Source organism: Crotalus tigris, unplaced genomic scaffold (assembly GCF_016545835.1).
Source record: "Crotalus tigris isolate CLP2741 ecotype Arizona unplaced genomic scaffold, ASM1654583v1 scf7180000017969.2108049, whole genome shotgun sequence".
NCBI classification, from domain to species: Eukaryota; Metazoa; Chordata; class Lepidosauria; order Squamata; family Viperidae; genus Crotalus; species Crotalus tigris.
In genome coordinates this window covers 1,528,216-1,551,996 of record NW_024096751.1, presented here as the reverse complement: position 1 = coordinate 1,551,996, position 23,781 = coordinate 1,528,216, and the positions used below count along the sequence as shown (strand labels likewise).

The 23,781-nt window shown below is 37.8% G+C and overlaps 1 protein-coding gene across 1 annotated transcript in view; it reads left to right on the top strand.

Moving 5' to 3' along the window:
• PTPRN2 (protein tyrosine phosphatase receptor type N2) overlaps window positions 1-23,781 on the top strand; it is a gene marked incomplete at its 5' end in the record, with an annotated part of 573,168 nt that overhangs the window by 476,805 nt on the left and 72,582 nt on the right. Inside the window, 3 exons of the mRNA XM_039345638.1 lie at window positions 1,437-1,584; window positions 3,855-3,928; window positions 21,550-21,627. Coding sequence (XP_039201572.1) covers window positions 1,437-1,584; window positions 3,855-3,928; window positions 21,550-21,627 — 300 coding nt within the window. The remainder of the gene's footprint in view (window positions 1-1,436; window positions 1,585-3,854; window positions 3,929-21,549; window positions 21,628-23,781) is intronic.

Genomic DNA, 23,781 nt, shown 5'->3' with positions numbered 1-23,781 from the left:
CCGTTCTTTTCCCTCCCTAAGTACTGCATCTCTTTATTTAATCATTCTAGCTCTTTCCTTTGATTTCTGTTATTTTCCTCTCTATTTTCCTTTTTTTCATTTTTCCTTGCTCTTTTTTCAGTGTTTTGATTAGTTTTTCTGCTGTTTTTATCCTTCCTTCCTTCCTTCCTTCCTTCCTTCCTTCCTTCCTTCCTTCCTTCCTTCTGCAAGATTCTCTTCCCTTTTCCTTTCATACACCTGACTTGTTTGATAAATTGTTTGTCTCTGAAGTTCACTGGTGTATTTATGTGCTATGACAAGACCAGCAGTACAACTCATTATGTCAAAGTTGACCATTGGGCAAAAATATTCTTCATATAAAATTGTGTATTTGTTGCTCATTTGAAATATCTTAGCATTGTCTTAATCGCTCTTTAGAAAATATACAGTATATAAATGAAATTGAAATACACTAATGTTTTTAGCAATAATTATTTAGATTTGACCGATCCTAACTAAGAAAAGGAATTTCTTATGATGATCTTACAGTTCATATAAATATCTTCTTTTTGCTCTGAAATTTTTCAGAGAAATTATGGTTGTTGCAACTGAATACGTGGAACCTTTTCCTTCTTTTTGCTTTGCTTGATCATGATAAATTTCTTATTTGCGCTATTTTTTGCTGATTTGACAGACACCATTAAATGCTTGCACATGCAACCATCTAATTTTAAATCATACAAAAGCTTAGAAAGAAAAATTCAAGCCTATTTTTCTTTTCCTTCCTTTTACTATGGTGTCTAAGGTTGAGCATTATGGATTCAATCCTACATAAATCCTGGAATTTTGATCTCACTGTAATAAAGAAAATGATTCAATATTCCATGTAAAATCCAAGGAGAAACAAAACACAATTTAAAAGTGCCTTCTACTGCAATATCACAAGCTCATTTTGACACTCCTCTGAAGGTCAGTGTTTGCCATATAGACTGCTTTTCAGGAAACTGAAGTCTATTAAGTATCTGGTCAGTCAAAACACTCATTCATTTATTATGTTTCTATCTTGGTCAAATCAGTAAACAGCAGTCGCAACCAGCCTAGTACTTCTTTGCATTCAAATCAAAGTTCCTTAATACTTTTCAGTTCATTCACTTTTTTTTTCCTTCCTAGAATTTCCCAGCAAGTGCAGGTCTGCCACGGGCTACAATAAGAACTGATTGACTGGCTTGTGACCCAAACCTTAATTGTTGGCTGAGAGAGAGTGACTAGCCCAGTCACCTAATGGGTTTCCATGCAGAAGGCAGGACTAGAGCTCATAGTCTGCTGGTTTCCAAACCAGCACCTTAACTACTAGACCAGTTTGGCTCTCTACTTTACAGTTCATTCACTTGTTGATTGAAATAGCAAGTATTGAATATGTTAAGCCTGCTACTTCTGATTAGACTTCTTAATTTCAGGCCTACATGGAAGATCATTTGAAAAACAAGAATCGTCTAGAGAAAGAGTGGGAAGCACTTTGTGCATATCAAGCTGAGCCTAATGCAACTACCATTGCCCATAAGGAAGAAAATGTCCAGAAAAACCGCTCTCAAGTTGTAGTTGCATGTATGTATAGTTTAAACTAAGTGATTTATTTACAGTACTGCTTCGCTCTTTATCTAATATTGAATGTTTTTGTCATCTTTATGGAACAGGTATAGAATTGTATTAGTAAAATAACTTAATAATACTTAGTAAAGTAACTTAATATTTTGTTAAAACGTTATAGTATATTGCCCTGGGCAACACATCTTTTACACTGATGTAACTTGCACAATATTATTTTTGTTTTTCATTATATTGATTACAGCAAGCAATATTTTGCACAGCTTTGTGTAAAGGCATTCATTCTGTTGATTGAATACAATAGAGGTTGTGTTGATCATTCATCTTAGCTTTTTGACATACTTACATCTATCAGGGAAAAAAGTCTAATTCAGTTTGCAATTACAAACTACATCACTTATACATTTTGTACTCATTTAGAATTAATAAATACTTGTTGTCATCCACAGATAAGTTTACAAAGCTTCTATTCTCAGTTCTGGGTTACTTTAGAAAACACAGCCATTTAGTTGTTGATATTTCTAGACTGCTTTGTATGTCTTAAAGCACCATATTTTCCTTCCAATAGATAATGGCAATTTCATTAGCTAATGATACTTTATCAGCTTTATGTCAGACTACTGTATTGAATCCTAAATCTTACAATTCAAAACATACTGTATTTTACAATAATACAGATTACTTATAGTGTGGGCAGATATTTTTTAAAATTCTAAATTTCATTGTTTAAAAAGTCACTGAAGTATCAGTTTAAGAGGAAAATACAGAAAGGTGGTATGGGCAGGATTATTCACAGTCAATCTAAAGTTGGTATCAAAATCAAATTAATACATTTTGAAATTGAAATGTACTCTGATTAGTGAAGAAAATACTTGGTTTTTAGTGAATTTGATATTACTTTGATGAAAAGAGATATTTTATTATAAAGGAATAATAATTACATTAGGATTGGGGAGACTTTGATTCCCTATATGTTTCTGATGTATAGCAACTCCAGACAGCATAACTAATGAAAGTGAATTTTTTTTTTTTTTTTGGTGATTAGTTAGCAACATCAGGAAAGTCAGAGGTGTGTTGTAGATGCTTGAGAAAAGAGATCTTACTCTTTTAGCATATGTTTATATGAAACATTTACTAAAATGGTCTGTTTCAATGCTTCTGATTGTCATGTATTATCTTGCTTTTGCATTATAGTCATGCTATTTGACAGCTCCATCCAGTGAGCAGTACTGGCATGTAGATTAACAACCTGATACTATTCTTATTTTCTCTAACCAATTGTTCAGTGAGCTTGAGATACCATAGGAATAGAAAATATCTGTAATGGAATGGGTGAGTGACTCTTGGTGAACAAGGGGAAGAGTTGCTGCCTGGAAAGCAATCAGATAAGAGAGGCAGGAAGCCCCAGTGGTTTAAATAGGCAGAGAAAGAAATGTAAGGAAGGACCCACACTAATGGATCAAGGTTGTACTTTTAGACTTGCAAGTTGGATCAGTCCTCCCAGGTAAACCAGGCAGGAAACACAACTACATGAATTTATTCTACTTTATTATAAGGCTATATTATCAAGTCTTGTAAGTATGAAATTATAAACTTCCACTTTCCACTTTTAAGTGCTTGATTCATCAGGGTGGATCCTTCCTAAGTTTCTTTCTTTGACTTTAAACTAATGAGGGTTCCTGTCTGTATTCTCCTATTGTTTCCTAGGCAGCATCTCTTCCTCTTGTTCCTCAAGGTCATTTATACATTTCATTACAATATCTTAATTGTTTAATTTTTAAGGTATTGAATTAGGATGGAAGAAACCTGGTTTTTAGTTAGCTGAATGATTTTGGGCCAGTAATTTTCTTTCTGCCCAACATACGGTATCTCACAGGGTTATTGTTGCAGGAATAAAATGAAGGGAATCCTCACTTACCTCTGTCCTGGAGAAAAAGTGGGATCTCAGTTTAACAAATAAGAGAAGGAAGGAAATAAGTCAGCTCTGTAAAGCAGATGGGTTGATATCATACTCCAATATGGCGTTTTTATTTCTGTTTTTATTTTAACAGAATGTTTTGTTTCAGGCTTTATCTAAAATAATCACAGAAAATTCTGTGTTTAAAAGCAAGTATGCTGAAGCTCGAGTATATGATATTTCTCTCTTCAGCTAAAAAAATATTTTTCTTTTTGAGTTTAATCTTTGAAATAGCTATTTTAATATGCATATTTTAATCTATTCATATAAACACAGTATAAATAACTATATGTTTTTGGGGGGTGGGGGCAAGATGATCATTGCAGGATATGTTTGAAAGCTGAAAATAGTCATGACAATTCAGACTACATCAACGCAAGTCCAATTGTAAGTATAAAGAAAACTTCTTATGAACAGTAATTTAAAATTAATTATGATCCAGTTAATTAACTAATTATAATAAAAGTTTAAATTTTATTTTGATGGAAATCATGGTTGCGGTCTCTGGTATCTGCCTGTACCTTGAAATAATTATAAATTTACTAAAAAATGCTTTTGTTGCTAACTTTATTCCTAAATTCTAAAAGCTACACTTATTGTATATAAATTTCCTGCACCTGTTTATGTACTTTGTCAAGTTCCTTTCACAAAGTGCAAATATGCTTTGTTATTGAACTCTAAAATTTAAAAAACAAAATTGATTTAATGTGCCTGACATGAAGACCCGTGTACCTACTTTTGGAAATTAGCCAGGTTTTATGCTCTCAAACATCTTTGCTTACAAATTTAAATAATAGCGGGAGATTTAGCTGAATACATTTGTCTTAGCTGAAAATTATATCTGATAGTCTCCATATTGGTTTGGAATGAAATTGGCTGTTTTCATATTGCGGTCAAAGGTCCAAGCTACATTTTGTAATCCATGCATATCCCATACAATTTCATTATCTTCTTTCTGTGATTTTGGCTATAAGTTTATTTAGTTGTATAAATATTCCTGATACGATTTATACATAATAATTGTTTTTCAGAGTTACCAGTTGAAATATGCATTCTTCTAACAATGTTACCATGTACAAGTTTAGATAAATGAAGTGCTTTCAACAGGGAACACATGCTTAACTATTTTGCTTCAGTAATTTGGGACAACTTGACTTTTCCCATAACTGATTTTTCTCAATTAACAGAATATTATTAGAATACATATCATAGATCTTTAAAAGGTAAGCTCCCTTGAGTTGAAATTGACTCCTGATGAGTATAAGGACACATACATCTACAGTTATTACAATTATTTCCTTGGAAATAATTCATAAATAACTTGGCACAGATTTTTCTGGGTTTTTATTTATTTTGATTTCTATTTAGCATACAGCCTGAAGAAAACTAGGTTTTTTTGTGATCAGATAAGGTAAAGTTGCTATATGCTACCAACTGCTCTGGACACAGAAACATTTATTATCCAGTATCTAATCCCCATAAGTAGAATAACAGCTGCATATTTATTCAAATATAAAAATTATAAAAAGCCCTGCTAAATCAGTCTAGAAATGACTGCCTCAGAATAAAAATGCGAAAAGTTTTTGTAGAGTTCATGCATCATTGCTGGGAATGATTTCAGCTTTTCCCTTGTATCGCAGCCAAGTTTTATAGCCATTATTATATGTAACAAACTAAATCCCAAATAAAATTTGGCTTCATTTTGCCTCAAAATGCAAGAATCATAGAAACAATCTCCTGTTACTTGCAATTTTTTTCCAATAACAAAATAAGCTTTGCAGCAAACATTAAGCTCTATAAATATATTCTAGTTCAATTGTACTGCATTAACTTATTCCTTCATTGGATGAAATAAATTGCTGTTCTGTATGAGATATGTTTAGTATTTTATCTTGCTTCCATTTTTAAAATAGGTTTTAAATATTTTGAGGAGGTTTTGTTTTATAAGCAAGTTCTACAGATAAGCTATCAATTTTACAATGACAATCTTGTTCAAATGTACATGTGTATGTGTCCATACACATGTATATATCTGTGTTCTTTGCAAATCTAGTTTATATTGGGTGAAATGAGCTGGTGCAGGGTAGCAGACAAGTGAATCTTTAGATGAGATTAAATATCTCAGTGAATAAGATTTTTTCACTCTCTTTTCAATTTAATTATAATTTACAATTGATTAAAAACTATGGAATTTAGATTGATCAAAAAAATCCAAACTGGTAACTAGGCAAATAAAATAGACATGGAAAAGTAAGCAATAAAAGATTTTTCACTTAGATAAAAATGTATCACCAATATTACATATTATTAATTTTCACTGCTACACTTTTACCAGCCCGATATTACTTGTAAACACTTAGCCAGCCTATACTGTCACAAATATATAAAGAAATTCTGAAGCAAACACAGAAACCTATTCTGTTGTCCCATAATTACTTTTGTAAGAATATTTCAGGATTCTTCAGTGTCACTTACGGTATCAAATTTTGATACATCTGTTTGTCTTCAGTAATATATACAATAATTTGTCAGCAGTACCTTCTATTTTAGAAAAAAATGACCAAATGATTTGCAAAAAATTGATAATAAAAATATCAGTCTACAGTAGGAAACACTTTTAGTCTCTGCTAAACTCTCTCTTTGTCTTAAGTTGGCTGTCTTGGTATAAGGAAATTACAAAAGTAATTTTATCCAAAGACAAAAGCTCTCCTTCCCCAACAAAAGTGGGAATTCAAGGCAACAACCACAAGGGTAACTAAAGCTTACATTATTGCAAGTTGCCCAGAATCAATTGAGAGGGAGATGGGTGGCATTTACATTTAATAAATAAAGCTAACAAGTTCCATTGTAGCCTTCCCCGCAGCAGAGACGAACAAGTTCTCTGCTCCTTATCCAACCTTACTGTGTGCTGCCTTGCCAAACTAGGGAAAGGAGGAGAAGGAGTAAGAGGGTGAAAAATTGTGGGTATCATCAGCCTTAGCTATGCACAAGTTATTGTTTCTGTGGCCAGATAATAAATTCAGTGTGTCTTCTTTGTACCACTGTAGTAACAAGCCAGTGGTGGAGAGAAGAAAAATAAAAATCAAGCAAACTTTTTTTTTTGCTGTTAAAAAAATCTATCAAAAAAAAAAAAAGAATTGGCATTCCATTTTTAAAACTTGCAATAAATATCATATCAGTAAAATATTGATTTGTCATTTTTGTAATACTTGGGTATCCCAAACAAAGAATTAATACTAAAGCTAAAAAATATGAATTGGAGTAAAATATTTATTTCAGAGTGCAAAATGCCTGATAAAGCCAGAATGATACATGGTGCAGTTATAAAGAAGGTTTCATGGGTATGCTTATAGTTGTGTATTTTCCAACTTTTAGGGTCTGTGGTCCAGCTTCCAACTAGTGCTCACTCAACCTTGGCTCGCAGCTAAATAACTAAAACTATATATGGGAAGTAGAAGAGAGGGGGCAGGGCTTCTTTATGCTAGAAAATAACTTGGCCACCTGGCCACATGTCTCTTTATCAGAACCACTTACCAATACCATCTTAGTGCACACACATGTGCAAATTCTCAGAAAACATTGAATATTCCATGTTCAAGGTCCACAAAACTACATAATCACGTATCTTGATTCTTCAAGCATTCTAATATGAAACTGGATAGAAAAGATGCTTAAAAATTCCTTGGCATAAAATTAAGTTGGAAGCTTTTCATGTTTTCTTAAATAACATAAAATACTGTGGTAATAACTTTGCTGCCAGCAATTGAATAAAAAGCTGGTAATTATAGCACAAGCAAACTCTGACCATGCAGTATTACATCTGTCATATTTGTAGTTAGTACAGGTTAAATTTCAGAGAAATCCAGTAGTAAATAAGCAACCTTTGTTTGTAAATCAGACGTTATAAAAATAAATGGGAATTCTGTTTTTTCTCCTAGGACTTTGGAGAGGGAAAGGGAAGTTATTTTTAAAAATAAAGGGAACCTCTCAGTTTTCTTGGGGTTGAAATAGCCAAACTAAGAATGTGAATAGTTTGACTACCGTATTTTCCGGCGTATAAGACGACTGGGCGTATAAGACGACCCCCAACTTTTCCAGTTAAAATATAGAGTTTGGGCTATACTCACCGTATAAGACTACCCCTCTTCCAACGCACACCAAATAAAAATTAAAAAACATCAGATTTGATTTCAATATGGTAATTTTAATTCAAATGCTTATGACATGCAGGTACTTAGCAGAAAAACTGTCATTTATAAACATAAGGCTGTCATCAAACATATAAACATAAAACAGTGCAAGTGGATTAAACTTTTCCTAATTCACTCTAAAGCTGAAAGGAAGGATAAGACAATAAAACCATGGGAGCTGCCATGCTGTTTGTTTTCTAAGCTGTCAACCAAACTGAACTGATGATGATAGGAGGAAGATAAAAAACAATAGAAAGAGCAAGTGCCGGGCAAGTCAAGTCAGCAACGCCCATCATAACTGCAAGCTATTTTTACAGGTTTTGCTTGCGTGACAGTTTCCCTTTAAAAGCCTTCAAAATCATCCTGTTCATCATCTGATATCATAAAAATATCAATGACATCTTGTGGTACATTTGTAAGGCAGTCATCATATGGATCGAATTCCGTATCAGATGGTGTGGTCTCAGCTTCAGCTTCCTCTTCATCTTGCCACAAGTAGTCATCCTCCATACCATCTAATGAATTTGATATGCCACACTTCTTGAAAGACTTGATTACTGTTTCTGCATCAATATCATTCCAGGCTTTTATGACAAACTTGCACAAAACATCCAACTGTGGAGCACGCATGTTTCCTCCTTTTGTGAATGACTTTTCGCCGCTAACCATCCATTCATTCCACTGTTCTCGAATGCGATCTTTAAATGGCTTGTTTAGGCACACATCCAGTGGCTGTACCAACGATGTCAATCCTGCAGGAATAACTGCCGCATCTGTGTTTATTCTTGCAAGCCTCTGCTTGGTGCTGGGAGTTAAATGAGCCCTGAACATATCCCACACCAGTAGACTACGTTTTTGAAGAAGTCCACCTGGTCGCCTGCTCCATACATTATCAAGCCATAGCTTTACCCCTTCTTCATCCATCCAGCCTTTTTCATTCACATGTACAAAACAACCAACAGGGAACTTGAGTTTCGGCATTGTTTTTCTTTTAAAAATAATCATTGGTCTCAGTTTGGCACCATCAGCTGTGCATCCTAGTACCACTGTAAAACTGGACTTCTCATGTCCTGTTGTTTTAATTAAAATTGTTTTTTCACCTTTTTGATGGACAGTTTTATTTCCAACCATATCAAAATTCATTGGAGTTTCATCCATATTTCCAATACTACTTAACGCATAGCCATGTTTAATGCGCTGTTGTATTACGTATCGATGGAAACTAATTACTTTGCTATCAAGATCTGCAGGTAATTTGTGTGCCATTTTTGTCTTTTGCCTCAGTACCATATTATGCCTTTTCAAGAATCTAGTACACCAAGATACAGTGGCCTTAAATCTGTTGCTGTGATCTGGGTTAGATTTGGCCCACTGAAGTGCAGACAAACATATTTTATTTCGTGTCACTACATAACCATTTTGGCGATGCTCATTCACCATGTCTGCTACATGTTTTTCAAGTTCTGGCCAATGTGGGGTGCCTCTTCTTAATGCACACTTACCCCTTGCCATACTCTTTAACGCTTTTTCATTTGCTTTCCAGTCCCGAACCATCTTTTCTGTTACTCCATATTGTCTTGCAGCAGCGCAGTTATTATGTTCCATGGCAAAGTTTACAACTTTAAGTTTGAAACTGGCTTCATATTTCCTTCTTCTTGCTGGTGGAGCCATGATGGCATCTTGACTGTTGGACATTTGTATACAGTACTGTATGTACTGGTGCTCTACTGTATGAACTGGTACAGATACTGGTGCTGTACTGTACCGGTACGTACCCAGTATACAACAACCAGCCAATCATGGCAAGCGATATACCTTATCACTGGCAAGCGATGTACCTTACCGGTGATTGGCTTGTTGTTGTATACAAAGCCTGGTTGGATTGGGTGGGTCAGCTCTCCCTGCCTGCCCAGCCCTCCCTGTCCTCTTATATGCCCTAGGGAAAAAATGGACATGCTAATACACCCTTTCGCTGAAGAAGGGGAGAGGGAGGGAGGAAAGGGAGCGAAGTTTTCTGAGTTCTCATTGGCCACCTGTAAGCCCAAATGAGTACAGTATTCTCTCCTCCGCAGGCGCCCTTTTATGCCAGTGCTGAGCGTGTGTGTGCGTGTGTGTGGCATGCATGCGACTCCCCCGGGCTGCGCACCGGGATCTCCGGAGACTGGATCTCCTCCTCTTGGTCTTCCATCCCACATGCGCGCGCGTGCACACACACACATGCCTCCTTTCCCTCTTCCCTCTCCTTCCAATCCTTCCCAGCTCAGAAAGCAGCGAGGAGAAGCGTGCGCGCACACACACACACACACACCCTCCTTTCCCTCTTCCCTCTCCCTCCAATCCTTCCCCCCCACCCTGATTTCCAGCTCAGAAAGTGCAAAGCAGCGAGGAGAAGTGTGTGTGTGTGTGTGTGCACGTGCACACCAGACTGCCAGAGACACTTAGGGACAGGGAGCACAATGAGAGACAGCAAGGGAAAGAGGAACTTGCCTTACTCTGTTTCCTGGAACGCCATGGAGAGAATGGCACGTCAAGCGGAGGGGGGGGGTGACGCCTCTGCTAATTGCTTTTATTCACCACAGGCCAGATGCTGGTTTGCCGGGCGGGGGGTGGGGGTGGGAACAGCAAGTGGGAGCCTATGTAAAGCACTGGGAGCAACTCACTCCCAGTGCTAACTTTGTTGCTGTATGGATTAAAGGCCATTCGCTTGTCATTCGTTCCTGTTTGTCGGCTCTTTTCTGGGCACCGAAGAGGACGCGCTGACAGATATTTCAGTAGTTGCTTGTTGTAATTTTTAACTTATTTAAACCTTGCTGATTTCTGTACAAAATGATTCACCTGCTGAAGCATGCATATCTGCATTGGCTATTCATGGCACATTAATGAAAATTAAGGAGTGAGATAAGGAAAAAGTAATTTTTGTGCAGTACTGTAAAAATGGCTATTGATTTCCAGTAAGCACGCACGCACGCACGCCTCATTTCTCCCTCCAATCCTTCCTTCCCAGCTCAATTTCCAGCTCGGAAAATGCAAAGCCTGTGTGTGTGTGTGTGCGTGGGCGTGGCCTCCTTTCCCTCTTCCTCCAATCCTTCCCAGCTCAGAAAGCAGCGAGGAGAAGCGCGCGCACACACACACACACACACCCTCCTTTCCCTCCTCCCTCTCCCTCCAATCCTTCCCTCCCACCCTGATCTCCAGCTCGGAAAGTGCGAAGCAGCGAGGAGACAGATTGAGACCCCCAGGCATTTATCAGCCTGTGACTTCAAGTTAGCAAAAAGCAGCTGCAAACCACATGCGTGGTAGAGGTGAGCCGCAGGGACGGATTGCTGAAACAAACAGCTTAGAGTTTAATTGCTCTTCCCACTGCCACTCTACCAATCAAGGACTCTTTTTGAGTGAGGGGGGGAGAGAAAACTTGATGAGTAATATACCAAACCACATGTGTAAAGGAATAAAATAGAATACCCGTATTTTCCGGCGTATAAGACGACTGGGCGTATAAGACGACCCCCAACTTTTAAGAAGGTTTTTGTGTCTTAGAAAGTCGTCTTATATGCCGGAAAATACGGTATTTTTTTCAAACACAGCATATTTTAATATTGTGGATATATCCCGAGGATTATTGTGTCAATATAACTAAAATATACTATAAAAATATATAGAGGATACATTTTAGAATATATGAATTAATGGTATCACTCACCCCTTATATTTAAAACAGAAAAACATTGTAAAAAATGTTTTCCCTTTCTAATTTCTCTCTTCTAAATATTTCCTTTTAAAGAACTTAATGAAATGCAATTAAGTTCATTTTTTCCATTATCTTTATTCCTTTTATTTTAAATGAAGAGGTGCAAGTTTGGGGCACATTTCCTTTATATCCTGTATGATTATTGTTTTAGATTTACTTTTAGTTTTAGGGGCACAAACCATGCATGATATATAGTAACATGAAGATGGAACTTAGTCATAACCATTGTCAGTTATATTTCAAGTCAATTAACTTGAAAAATAGGCTTTATAAATTTTATGTAAATTACATAGAGAAATTCTTGGAATAAATATATAAATAAATATATATATTCGTATAAATTGGAAAGCTTACAAACATACACATGTACACCTAGTGTTTTATTTTAAAATTGTCCAAAACTAAATAATTAAATGAAGACTAAATCTAAGAGTGATACAGTAACTAGAGGAGAGGGGGAGAAAGTTCTAAACTGGTACTGAAATGGTTTGAATTGATTTGCATCATACAGAAAATTTTTAGGTAGGGTATATTTTCTGCATTAAATTTTATCATTTATTTGTTGAAATAATTTTTACAACCACTGAACTCATATCAGAAAGTGTGAGCAATGTAGAAAGACTAAAGCCAATAGTTACAACAATAGCCTAGGATGCCTGAAACAGATAACACATTTCAATCACCAGATTGCATCAACAACATCTTAGAAACATCCACAGTATGTTGTTTGACCTTTTCTTGTTTTCCTTTTAATGTTGAATATTTTGTTTATAAAAATGATTTAATTTCAGTGTACATAAATATTCACGAAGTGTGTGTTAAAACAACAGTAAAAATAACACTCTTTATAAATAATCTGAATTTATCATTACAGCATTAATTTGTGGTCAACATAAACATGCAGTAAAATTTGACATCAGAATTTTAAAAAATCAAATATCATTTGCTGTAATGAATTTATATCAAATATTGCATCTAATTTTAAAATTTCAGGTCAGTTTGAAATAGAACTAATATAATTTGGTATTAAAACGTCTTAGATTTTGGACTTCTGGTTTGACATTGCGGCATAACGGACGCAGGACGATGGGGCTCCGTCTTCCATGTTCAGTTTTGCCCTGCTGGGGACCCTAAAAAGTTGCCCCGGAGAGGCAATGAAGAAGGAGGGGACCCTTGTTGATCATGGGAGGGTGATGGCCCTTCCGTTTGATCTAAGGAAGCCTTCCAAACCAGCGGGGGAAAGACTGGCTACATTCATGTGGCCAGTCAGAAGCTGCTGACAACTGAAGAAAATAAGCACTAACGAGCAATTTTCAAGCAACATGGATGGAACTGAGTGAGACCCTATCCTCTCTTTATGACTTTAAGACTTTTTCCTGGAAAAAAACGCCCAAAGCAAAGAATCCTCCATGAGGAGAGAGGGAAGGGAAATTTCCGCCCCATTCCCTCAGGAAAAGAAAAGTGGCGAATTAATTGCTTGGGGGGAAAACAGAAAATTACAAAATTAATTTGGAATCAATACATATATATATAGCTTTGAAATTTGGGGACTAAAAGTCCTTTTGAGGGTTTTTTTAAAGAGATTTGAAAAGCTTGTGATATAAGTTTGGATTTAAAAAGCTGGAAGATGGCATCAACAACATCTAGTGGCGAATCACAGCACTACAATTTATTATATTTAAAGGAAACTTGGTTTGATGCCCAGACTCAAATAAGACTTTTGTTGTCCTTGGAAACTTTCACTTTTCAAGACTGCAGTTGGGAAAGGGGAAAAAAACCCTCTTGGGCTGCCTATTTGTGTGGCAGAGACGATAAACTATTTTGAAACTGGCCTGCCTGGACGATAAATATAAATACTGACTTTTAGAGCTGTGTCGTGGAGCTATTTATCTGTAGAAGAAACATGCATTATGGATTGAGATGATGGATTATAAACCTTTGACTGATGAACAGCTTTTAATTGCTTTTTTGTCTGGACAGAAAGCATATATTTTTCATTGGACAGAAAAACTTGAATTTTGCTTATATTTCCTTAGGGGAGGCTGGAGGATGGACTGATAGGCTGGCTGGATAACTTGGAGCTCAAATGACAATTGACTAAAACTTTATATATCTCTAAATAGATTGGACTATAGAGACCACATACAAAAACAAAATGGATGTTCCATACTCAGCTTTAAATGGAAAAAACCATCTCTAACACTTGCTGATATGTCCCTAGCTTGACATATCAACAAGAAAATGTTGATGAAGCTCAGTAAGAAATTCTTTCTATGTTAAAATCAATACAAGAGACAATTGCCTTAGCTCATGATGAGACCAAAAATAGCATAAAGGAGATAAAAAAACAATTTTCTAATCTAAATCCACAAATTCAGAAAATGACTATAAAGAAGGAACTAGTAACCCAAAAAATAGAAGGAATATTAGAGGAAGTAGATCCAAAAATGGAGGACTTAAAGGAAGGAATTAATAAATAGACAAATGAAGAATTAAAAAATGTAGCAATAATACCGGAAACAGAAAAGACATCTTACCTGTCAAGATCTCAGGAAACTCTTGAGGATAAGGAAGAGCCAATTGAATGGAAAATAAAGCTGTTAGGAGAATTGTGGGAAATTGGAGAAGTAGGGAGGCTGTTTACTGAATATCAATGGGCTTAGCATTCTTCCAAAAATACCTTCACCAAATTGTCTTTCTTATTCCAAACAATATACATAAAAATAGAGGAAGGAACTACTTGATCATTCAAAGGGATTGACTTGGAAAGTTAGTTGGCAAAGGAAGAAAGCTAGAGTAAGACTGAAGAAAACAAAGGTCCTGACCCATTAGATGAGATATTATACTATTAAAGAGATGTTTGAACATGGCTAAGAGAATAGATAATTGTTAGAAATAGAAGTGTTATTAGAACAAACCTAGCAGACAATTTTGTCTCCCAAAAAGTAGAGAAGGGAACTAGGGGATTAGCCACATTGGACCTAATTCTCACTAACAGGGATGAAATGATAGAAGGTGTTAAAACCACAAAAACCTTGGAGGGGAGTGATCATGCAATATTGAAATTCAACATTATGCAAGCACAAGCAATAGAGCACAGTCAAACTAGTCTTGGACTTCAAGAGAGCTAATTTCAATAAACTTAGAGAGAGCTTGGGAAGGATTCCATGTATGAGATCCTCAAGAGAAAAACAACTCAAGAAGCTTGGGAAATTTTGAAAAGTGAGATAATAAAAGCCCAGTCTAGCACAATACCAATAAAGAAGAAAAATAACAGCTCCCCAAAGAAACCAGCATGGCTGCATAAAGAACTCTCTGATAAATTAAAAGGAAAAAAAAGGACAAGAATAACAAGTAGAAAGAGGGGCACATAACTAAGTCAGAATATCAGCAAATAGCCCAAGCCTACAAAGATGGAGTGAGGAAAGCTAAGGCTCAAAATGAACTAAGGCTTGTGACAAAAGTCAAAAATAATAAAAAAAGCTTCTTTCAACATGTAAAAAACAAGAAAAGAGTCAAGAAAATGATAGGCCCATTAGTGGAAGAAAGTGGCAAAGAAGGGGACAAGCAACAGGGAGAAACCAGTACTATTTACTCGTTTTTTGCATCCGTCTTTACACAAAGGGAAAAAACAGTCCAAGCTATCAAAAACAGTACCGTAAAAAACAGATTAGAAACACAAGTTAAGATAGGCAAGAAAATGGTAAGTGAGCGTCTGTCCAGCCTAGATGAGTTCAAATCACTAGGATCAGATGGATTACATCCCACGGTTCTGAAAGAACTGGCAGATGTGAACTCGGAACCACTGAACTATATCTTTTAAAGATCCTGGAGCATTGGGGAACTACCGTAGGACTGGAAAAGAGGTGATGTAGTTCCCATCATCAAAAAAGGAAATGGATCCAGGAAATTATAGACCTATTAGCATGACCTCAATACCTGGGAAGATTCTGGAGAAGATAAACAACTAATCAGCAAACACCTAGAGGCAAACGAAGTCATTACCAAAAGCCAACATGGGTTTGCCAAAAACATATCATGCCAGACAAATCTTATCACATTCTTTGACCAAGTGGCAAAATTACTAGAAGGAATGCTATGGATATAAATTATTTGGACTTCAGTAAGGTATTTGATAAAGTAGATCTCAACCTACTACTTGATAAGATGTCCATGGATCAGTACTGGGCCGCAGCATTCCAGCAACCAGTCCACACAAACAAGCAAATCCCCATCCGTGAAATGCAGGCAGCACACAAAACCACACCCCTTATGGTCCATGGAAAAATATCTCTCTGCACAACCAGTCCCCGGTGCCCAAAAGGTTGGGGACCTCTGGGTTAGACAGCATCACCACCAGATGGATTCATAGCTGGTTGACTGGCCGTACTCAGTGTATAATCCTCAATGGAACTGCATCTACATGGAGGGAAATTAGTAGTGGGGTGCCCCACAAGTCTGTTCTGGGCCCAGTGCTTTTCAACATCTTCATCAATGATTTGGATTAGGGGATAGATGAGGAACTCATCAAATTTGCAGACGACACCAAGCTGGCAGGAATAGCCAACACTCCAGAAGATAGGTTTAAGATACAGAATGATCTTGACAGACGAACATCTCTATCTTACAAAATGAAATTCAATAGTGAACTAAGTAAGGTTCTACATTTAGGCAAGAAAAACCAAATGCACAGGTATAGTATAGGACAGTGAGACCAAGTGCCCCAAAACCACCTGCCCCCCACTCTGCCTCCTACTCTGCCTGCTCCGCCTCCACCCACCCCCTGTCCCACCCACCCGCAGGGCCACGCACTGCATCCATGGCCTGCTGCAGATTGCCCAGGCAACCCTGCAGCACCATGGCAGCCACGCCCTCCACCCATACCCCTCAGCATCATCTGCATGCTATGGGGTGCGAGGGCAGAGTCTTGTCCCTGTTGCCCAGCTATGTACTTGGCTGTGCTGCTCCAGGTGGGCCACACCCAGGGGCGACTCTCCTCCAGGGGGGCTGCTGGTGAGGAGGGGGCTGTGGGGGGAGGCAGGGCTAGGGCAACGGCACGTGTGCCCACAGAGAGCTCCGAGTGCCGCCTCTGGCATACGTGCCATAGGTTCGCCACCACTGGTATAGGAGGTACAGTAGTAGTAACTGTGAGAGGGATCTCGGAGTCCTAGTGGACAATCACTTAAACATGACCCAGCAGTGTGCTGCAGCTGCCAAAAAAGCCAACACAGTTTTAGGCGGCATTAATAGAGGGATAGAATCAAGATCACGTGAAGTTTAATACCATTTTACAATGTCTTGGTAAGGCCACATTTGGAATACTGCATCCAGTTTTGGTCATCATGATATAAAAAAGATGTTGAGACTCTAGAAAGAGTACAGAGAAGAGCACCAAAGATGATTAGGGGACTGGAGGATAAAACATACAAGGAACGGTTGCTGGAATTGGGTATGTCTAGTTTAATGAAGAGAAGGATGAGGGGGGACATGATAACAGTGTTCCAATATCTCAGGGACTGCCACAAAGAGGGAGTCAAGCTATTCTCCAAAGCACCTGAAGGCAGGACAAGAAGCAATGGATGGAAACTAACCAAGGAGAAAAGCAACCTAGAGCTAAGGAGAAATTTCCTGACAGTTAGAACAATTAATCAGTGGAACAATCTGCCTCCAGAAGCGGTGAATACTCCAACACTGGAAGTTTTTAAGAAGAGATTGGACAGCCATTTGTCTGAATTGATATAGGGTTTCCTGCTTGAGCAGGGGGTTGGACTAGATCAGTGGTTCTTAACCTGGGCGATATTGCCCCCCAGGGGGCGATTTCATTTTTCAGGGGGGCGATAGAACGAAAAGGGGCGACATGGGGGTGAAGGATCGAAAAGGGGTCGATATGGGGGCGATGGAGCGAGAAGTTTTGGGAACACTTTTGAGACTTTTTCATACAGTGAATCGCTGTATATCTGTCATACAAAAAAATCAGATCGCTCGCTATTAGTGGATTGAATTGTGTTTTCAAATGTTCCTCCAGCTAGCTTCAGTACAGAACGCCATACATATGTGAATACGCATTGCTTATCTTCATGCACGTTGCGTAGCAGCCTCTACCCATACAGTGGCACACCACTGGCCAGAATATGGGAGATATGGGAAAAAGCCTGGAAATAAATTATTTGCATCGATATGTCCTGATGAAATTTTAAAGAAAACAAAAAAAGTGTTTGCATAAATTGAAGAATTATTTCCTATGTTGTGATTGAGAGGTTATGTTGGGGGAGGGGGGCAATGACAACTTCCTCATTGGCTCAAGGGGGCGATTCATTCAAAAAGGTTAAGAACCACTGGACTAGATGACCTCCAAGGTCCCGTCTAACTATATATTATTATTATTAATTAGAAAGATAGGATTTATAACTAGAATTTTATATTTTGGAATGAGAAGGGAAATATGAAATGCTAAGAGGGTTTGAACAAGGGAAGCCTTTGATTGCCCAAATATAATTTATTATGAGAAAATTATAAGTGACAAAGACACTTTGAACAGTGATAGGAAATCAAAATTTTTAAAAAGCAGGAAAAATAGTACATTGATTGAACAAATGGGTATTAAGTGCAAATGTAATCGAGATATATTTTGGTTAGAAAAGATATTCTAAACTGACAGTACTGATATTATATATAATATTAGAAAAATGTAACAAAGATATTGATATTCAATTGCATATGAATAAACAACATGAATAAACGTGACGATATCTCCCGCCTACCAGACATCTGGAAACTAGCCCTAATCAACAAACGAGTCCTAGCCACGAAAATTGACACCGGACCCAGAACAACACAGTACGCCACCAACATTCACCCTCACCAGACCCAAACCCAAGCCCAAACCCATCCCTCAGACGAAATGCAACCACCAACCAGAAGCCAAACCAAGACGACATCACCAGCTGTTGCACCTCCCTCCGAACCCCACACAAAGCAAACGGACACACGCCATGAACACAGAACTAGACCGCAAACTCGGAGCCGATATGTTATTTCACAGCCTTCAGCCCTGGACATCACATCACAGAACTCAGGAGGCTACAACGCTAAACCTCAGGATGTTACAACACAGCCAACCACGCAGGATGGTACAACACAGAACTCAGGATATCACTACACTAGATCTCAGGATGTCATCACACAACCCATTACCCAGGTCGTTACAACACAAAAGACTAATGGACACACAGCCAGCACCTCAACTACTCAGGATGTTACAAAACAGCCAAACAATCCACAAACAATAACTCCAACACAGCCAACCAATCCACCTACAGCAACTAAGCCAGCACTCCACACACCCCCACCAATATATAGAGAGAGACGGCACATCCGATCACACTTTGCTCGCACAAGCACGAAGCCGAAGACCCCAGCCTGAAGATGACGAGTGGGACCTCATCGAAACGTCGCCAAGATACTCTCAATCTTACACGGGAAAAGACCCGAATACACCAAGACCTGTATGTATGTATGTATGTATGTGTGTATATGTGTGTGTGTGTGTGTGTGTGTGTGTGTGTGTAAAATTGGAAGTGTCTTGGCGACATTTCGACGAAGTCTCATTCGTCATCTTCAGGCTGGTGCTTTCAGCTTCGTGCTTCTAGGAGCAATGTGTGATTGTAGCTGTTTCCTCCTTTTAACTGCCAGTGGGGGTATGAACTGATTGGATGAGAGCTTGGCTGTGTTCTGATTGGATGGATGTGTGTTCTGATTGGTTAGGAGCTTGGCTGTGCTCTGATTGGCTGGGGGGTTGGCTGTGCTCTGATTGGCTGGGGGTTGGCTGTGCTCTGATTGGCTGGGGGAGTGTTCTGTTTGGTTGTGCTCAGGTTAGTCTGAGTTGCAGGGGGGTTTAAGATTTTGGGCTGCCTTGCTATTTTTTGGCTTCGTGGTCGTGCCTCATCTTCATGGAGGGTGTCAGTTTGCTTCATGTATGGATTGGAGGGGTTTAAAGTGGCTAATGCTGCAGCTGTGGTCTGGCTTCTGGTTTGTGGTCGTGCCTCATCATCAGTGTGGCTTTGGGTTTGCTTTTTGCGTGGATGTGTGGTGGTGACATCCTGTGTGGTTTTTGTGAGTGTGGGTCTGGTGTCATTTTTTGTATTAGGGAGTCATTTGTCAATAAGGACGGGTTTCCAAATGGCTGGTAGGCGGGAGGTATCATCTCGTTTGTTCATGCTGTGTGGGCGTTTTTCTATCTCGATGGCTTCTCTGATTATTCTGTTATTAAAATGTTCAGTTTTGGCAATAGTTCTGGTCTTTTTAAAGTCAATTTCATGTCCTGTGATTTTAAGGTGTTGGACCAGGGAAGAAGTTGGTTCCTCTTTTTTGACTGAGTTTTTATGTTCTTCAATGCGTGCACTTATTCTTCTGTTGGTTTGTCCGATGTATGTGGTGGGACAAGTGGTGCATGGGATTTCGTATACTCCTTGATTTTCTAATTCAATTTTATCTTTGGGGTTTCTTAGGATGATGGATATTTTTCTGTTTGGGCAGAATGCTGTCTTAATGTTGTGTTTGTGGAGGATCTTACTGATTCTGTCTGTGGTGCCTTTTATGTAAGGGGGGAGGGCTTTGCCGTTTTCTTGTTCTCTGTCTTGGGTTTTAGTGGGGATTTCTTTTTAGATTAGTTTGGTAATCTTATTTCGTTGGAATCCATTGGATATAAGTACATTAGTGAGAGTGTGTAATGGAATCCACACTCCACACTCCAATGGATGACTCAGTTCTTTACAAAGTCAACAGTCCTTACAAGTAATTTTGGAAAATATTTCCTAAATTAGGAATCTGAAACTAAATACACAGATTAAAAACAGTAATAATGGAGCCATATAGAATGTCTTAGAATTTCATTTTGTTTAATTTTGCTGTTAAATTTCAATTAGAGAGAAAAAGTTTCAGGGAAAAGGATTCAGTTTTGTTTGCTTTTCTCTTAGTACAACTGCTGCTAAGAATACCAGCAATTTTTCAGAACAGCATTTTAAATGTTTTTTCTTGTTTTGTTATTAGAAATTCCAAAAGATATCTTGCATGTAATATGGAACTTGGATCTTAAAATTACTTACTTGGCTTACTTTAATTTGTATTTTGCAAATGTCCCATTGGTTTATTAAATTCTTTTTAATACTTTTAATACTATTTTTAGTATTAAATTTTGTTGTATTTTTAGGATGTAATAAGTGCAGTTGCTCAATGAGATAGATCTAGTGTTCTTGTAACTACAAACAGAATATTAGCATTGCTCCTGCATGTATGTATGGTTAATTCTTTTTTTAAGAGTTACTATCAGTGGTTTTTTGTTGTTTTTGTTGTGGTTTAACTTCCATCCACTGATCTTGTCCTTATTAGGATAATAGGGCCAGAGATTTAGGACCTGAAAACACACTTATCAGGTTGAAAACATTCATTGTAACCATGTAAAATCCTATTTTACTCTTCTGGCTTTGTTTGAAAAAATTCTTTTTTTTTTCTGCTCAGCCAGAAGCAGATGTAATAATTAATCGCTTTAAACAGAATTTCCACTATTGAAGGTTAGAAGCCTATATTTTAATCAGATGAACTAAGCAGAAAAGCCAGGATTGAGGGGTTTTGTTCCTTCAATTCTGCATTGTTTTTATGTGCTTATGTCCTTGAGTACTATGACGGAAATAAAAGAAATACTTAAATGTGCCCTGCATTCCAAATGCTCAATACTTAAACACGTTTGAAGCAGCTTCTATGTTGCTATGACACTAACAAACCCTTGAATAAATACATTTTGCCAGCAAATATTCCTTAAATGATCTCATACTGCAAATTTAGAACTTAGATTGTTAATTGTTATGTATGTTAATGTTAGACTAATATCACTAATTTATTCAGGAAAAGTGTTCCCTAAAAAGAAAGAAATACAATGTTCCTACTTTCTTCAAGCAATAGCATAAATACTTTTCCTAGTTAACTTAGTCCAAAAATATAATCCAGAATATCAGAATTTTATTTTCTGTTGAACACTTTTAATTAGATTCTCCCCCTTTCTCCTTTTTTCGCAGATGGACCATGATCCTAGAAACCCTGCATATATAGCTGCTCAGGGTGCATTGCCTTCTACTGTCACAGACTTCTGGCAGGTAAATTTACTATTAGTTGACTTTTTTGCTAATTCCATTCACAAACGTTGTATTTAAACATGTTAAATGTTCATAATAATGTGAATTTTTAATAGAATGCCAACATAAGTGGAGGAAGGAAATTATCAGATCAAACTATGTCCTCCCTGGTCAAAATCAAGTTCTTTCTAAATACCGTATGTGTGATTCATTTATTACAATTATTAGTGTGATATTTTGAAGCAAAGTTAGCCACAGATGTATGAAGTAAACAGAAAAATATTTAAACTGCCATTTGAGATATCTGATCCTAGCATAAGTGATGGAACATAAAACAGGATACCCGACAAAAAGCTTTGCTCAAAGTTTTATTTATTTATTCAATTTATATGATCCCCAACTCATTCTGAAAAGCAACTCTGGGCAGCATATAAATTTAGTTTTATCCTTGTTGGAAAAAAAATGAAGATATAGATGTCTTCATGTAACACAGTAATTAGGACCATCAACTCCATCGATAAAAACAAAGTCATAACAGGCAGTCACATGACCACATCAATTTACAACAACAGTTACACCATTTCTGGTTGCCATAAATAAATAAATCCTGCAATCTTAAGTGGCCCCAACTGACCATCACCTTCTTGGTCCCATTGCAGATAAGACATGTCCAGCATATGGCTGGGGTTTCATGCTGCAAAAAAGTGGGGGCAGAAGCAGTCCTTTTGCCAAAAACATTTGGCCAGAACAGGGCTTTGTATTCCAAAAAAGAAAAAGAAAAGAAAAAGAAAAAGCAGCAAAAGCAAAGGTGATCCCAGTGCACTGCAATTCTAGAGTTGCTTTTGGCTTTTCTCCACCCACTCAGAGCAAAGCCCAGCTCCAACCTGACCCAGCAGTTAGGCCAGGCATATCTTGTCAGTAGCCAGAGCAAGGAGACAGCAAAAGTCAGCTTGGCAAAGAGTGCAGGATGGCAAGGACTCGAGGGACTTCCAGGTGGCAAGGGCGACTATAGCTGGGATGGGGTGGGGCAGCTGCAGATTCCTAAGCCTGGCAAGCTTTCCCAGAGCCACACTGCTTTGCCAACCAGCAAGGCAAATCCATACCTTACTGAGGCTCAGGAATGGAAGCAACCAAGCCCAGAATGGCCTCAATTGAGGTGAGTATCCATTTAACGACCTATGATTCTCAGTTTACAAGAGCAACAGAAAGTGTGACGATTGTGGTTACTAAGCGATGTGGTCATGTGATGTCTCACCGTGAAGTCCTTGGTACTTTCTCAGCTTGTTGTTTTCTTACAGCCATTTCAGTACCTGATTGGGTAACATCTTCAATACTAGAAGGGAGTGGAATTTGCTGTATGTTTATATATAGTAAAATGTCTTGTTGGTACTGGTAGGGCTGCTGTTTTCTTCCTTGAATAGGCTGTTGTTCAGTGCTTGATGATTTGTCTGAGCTAATAGTTCCTTGATTAGGGTTTATTGCTTGATTATTTGTCTGCTGTTGCTTCTGATGTTAATTCTGGCTTATCTAGCCATTGATTGCTGGCAAGGAGGTATTCCGATTTTTCCTTTTTAGCTTTTTTATTGTCTCTTTTGAATCATGTGTAAATGTGGCTTATCTCTATGAGCCTATTGAGGATTGATTTGTCTGAGGGCCTAGCTTTCAGAGGTTCTCTAACATTTTTTGTATTTAGCTAGGTTTGGGATGTTCAGTTTCCCAGCTGAAACTTTGGTTAAGTCTGCCTACACATTGTGAAATCAAGGAGTTTTCATCAGGTGTTTTTTTTTTTTTACTTGCTACTTGGTGTTCATAGATTCACTTTACAAGTCTTCTGCCTTTCTTTCTTATAGTGCTTATACTACATGTTATAGATCCGTGGTGGTGAACCTATGGCACGTGTGCCACAGGTGGCACATAGAGCCCTCTCTGTGGGCACGCACGCCGTCGCTTCAGTCCAAGGCCTTAAGTCCCATCCATGAACAACCTGCATCAAAATCTCCCTGGGCAAGTGGCTTTTTAAGCTGGGTTTTATAAAACCTTTTTTTAGGTCTCCACTGCCGTGTGCAAAAAAAAAAAAGTTCAATCAATCAATCAATTTCAACTTCTCGCAGGGAAAAAAAAGATCTTACAAAGTTGGAATTGATTGATTGAACTTTATTTTTAGTCCCACACAGT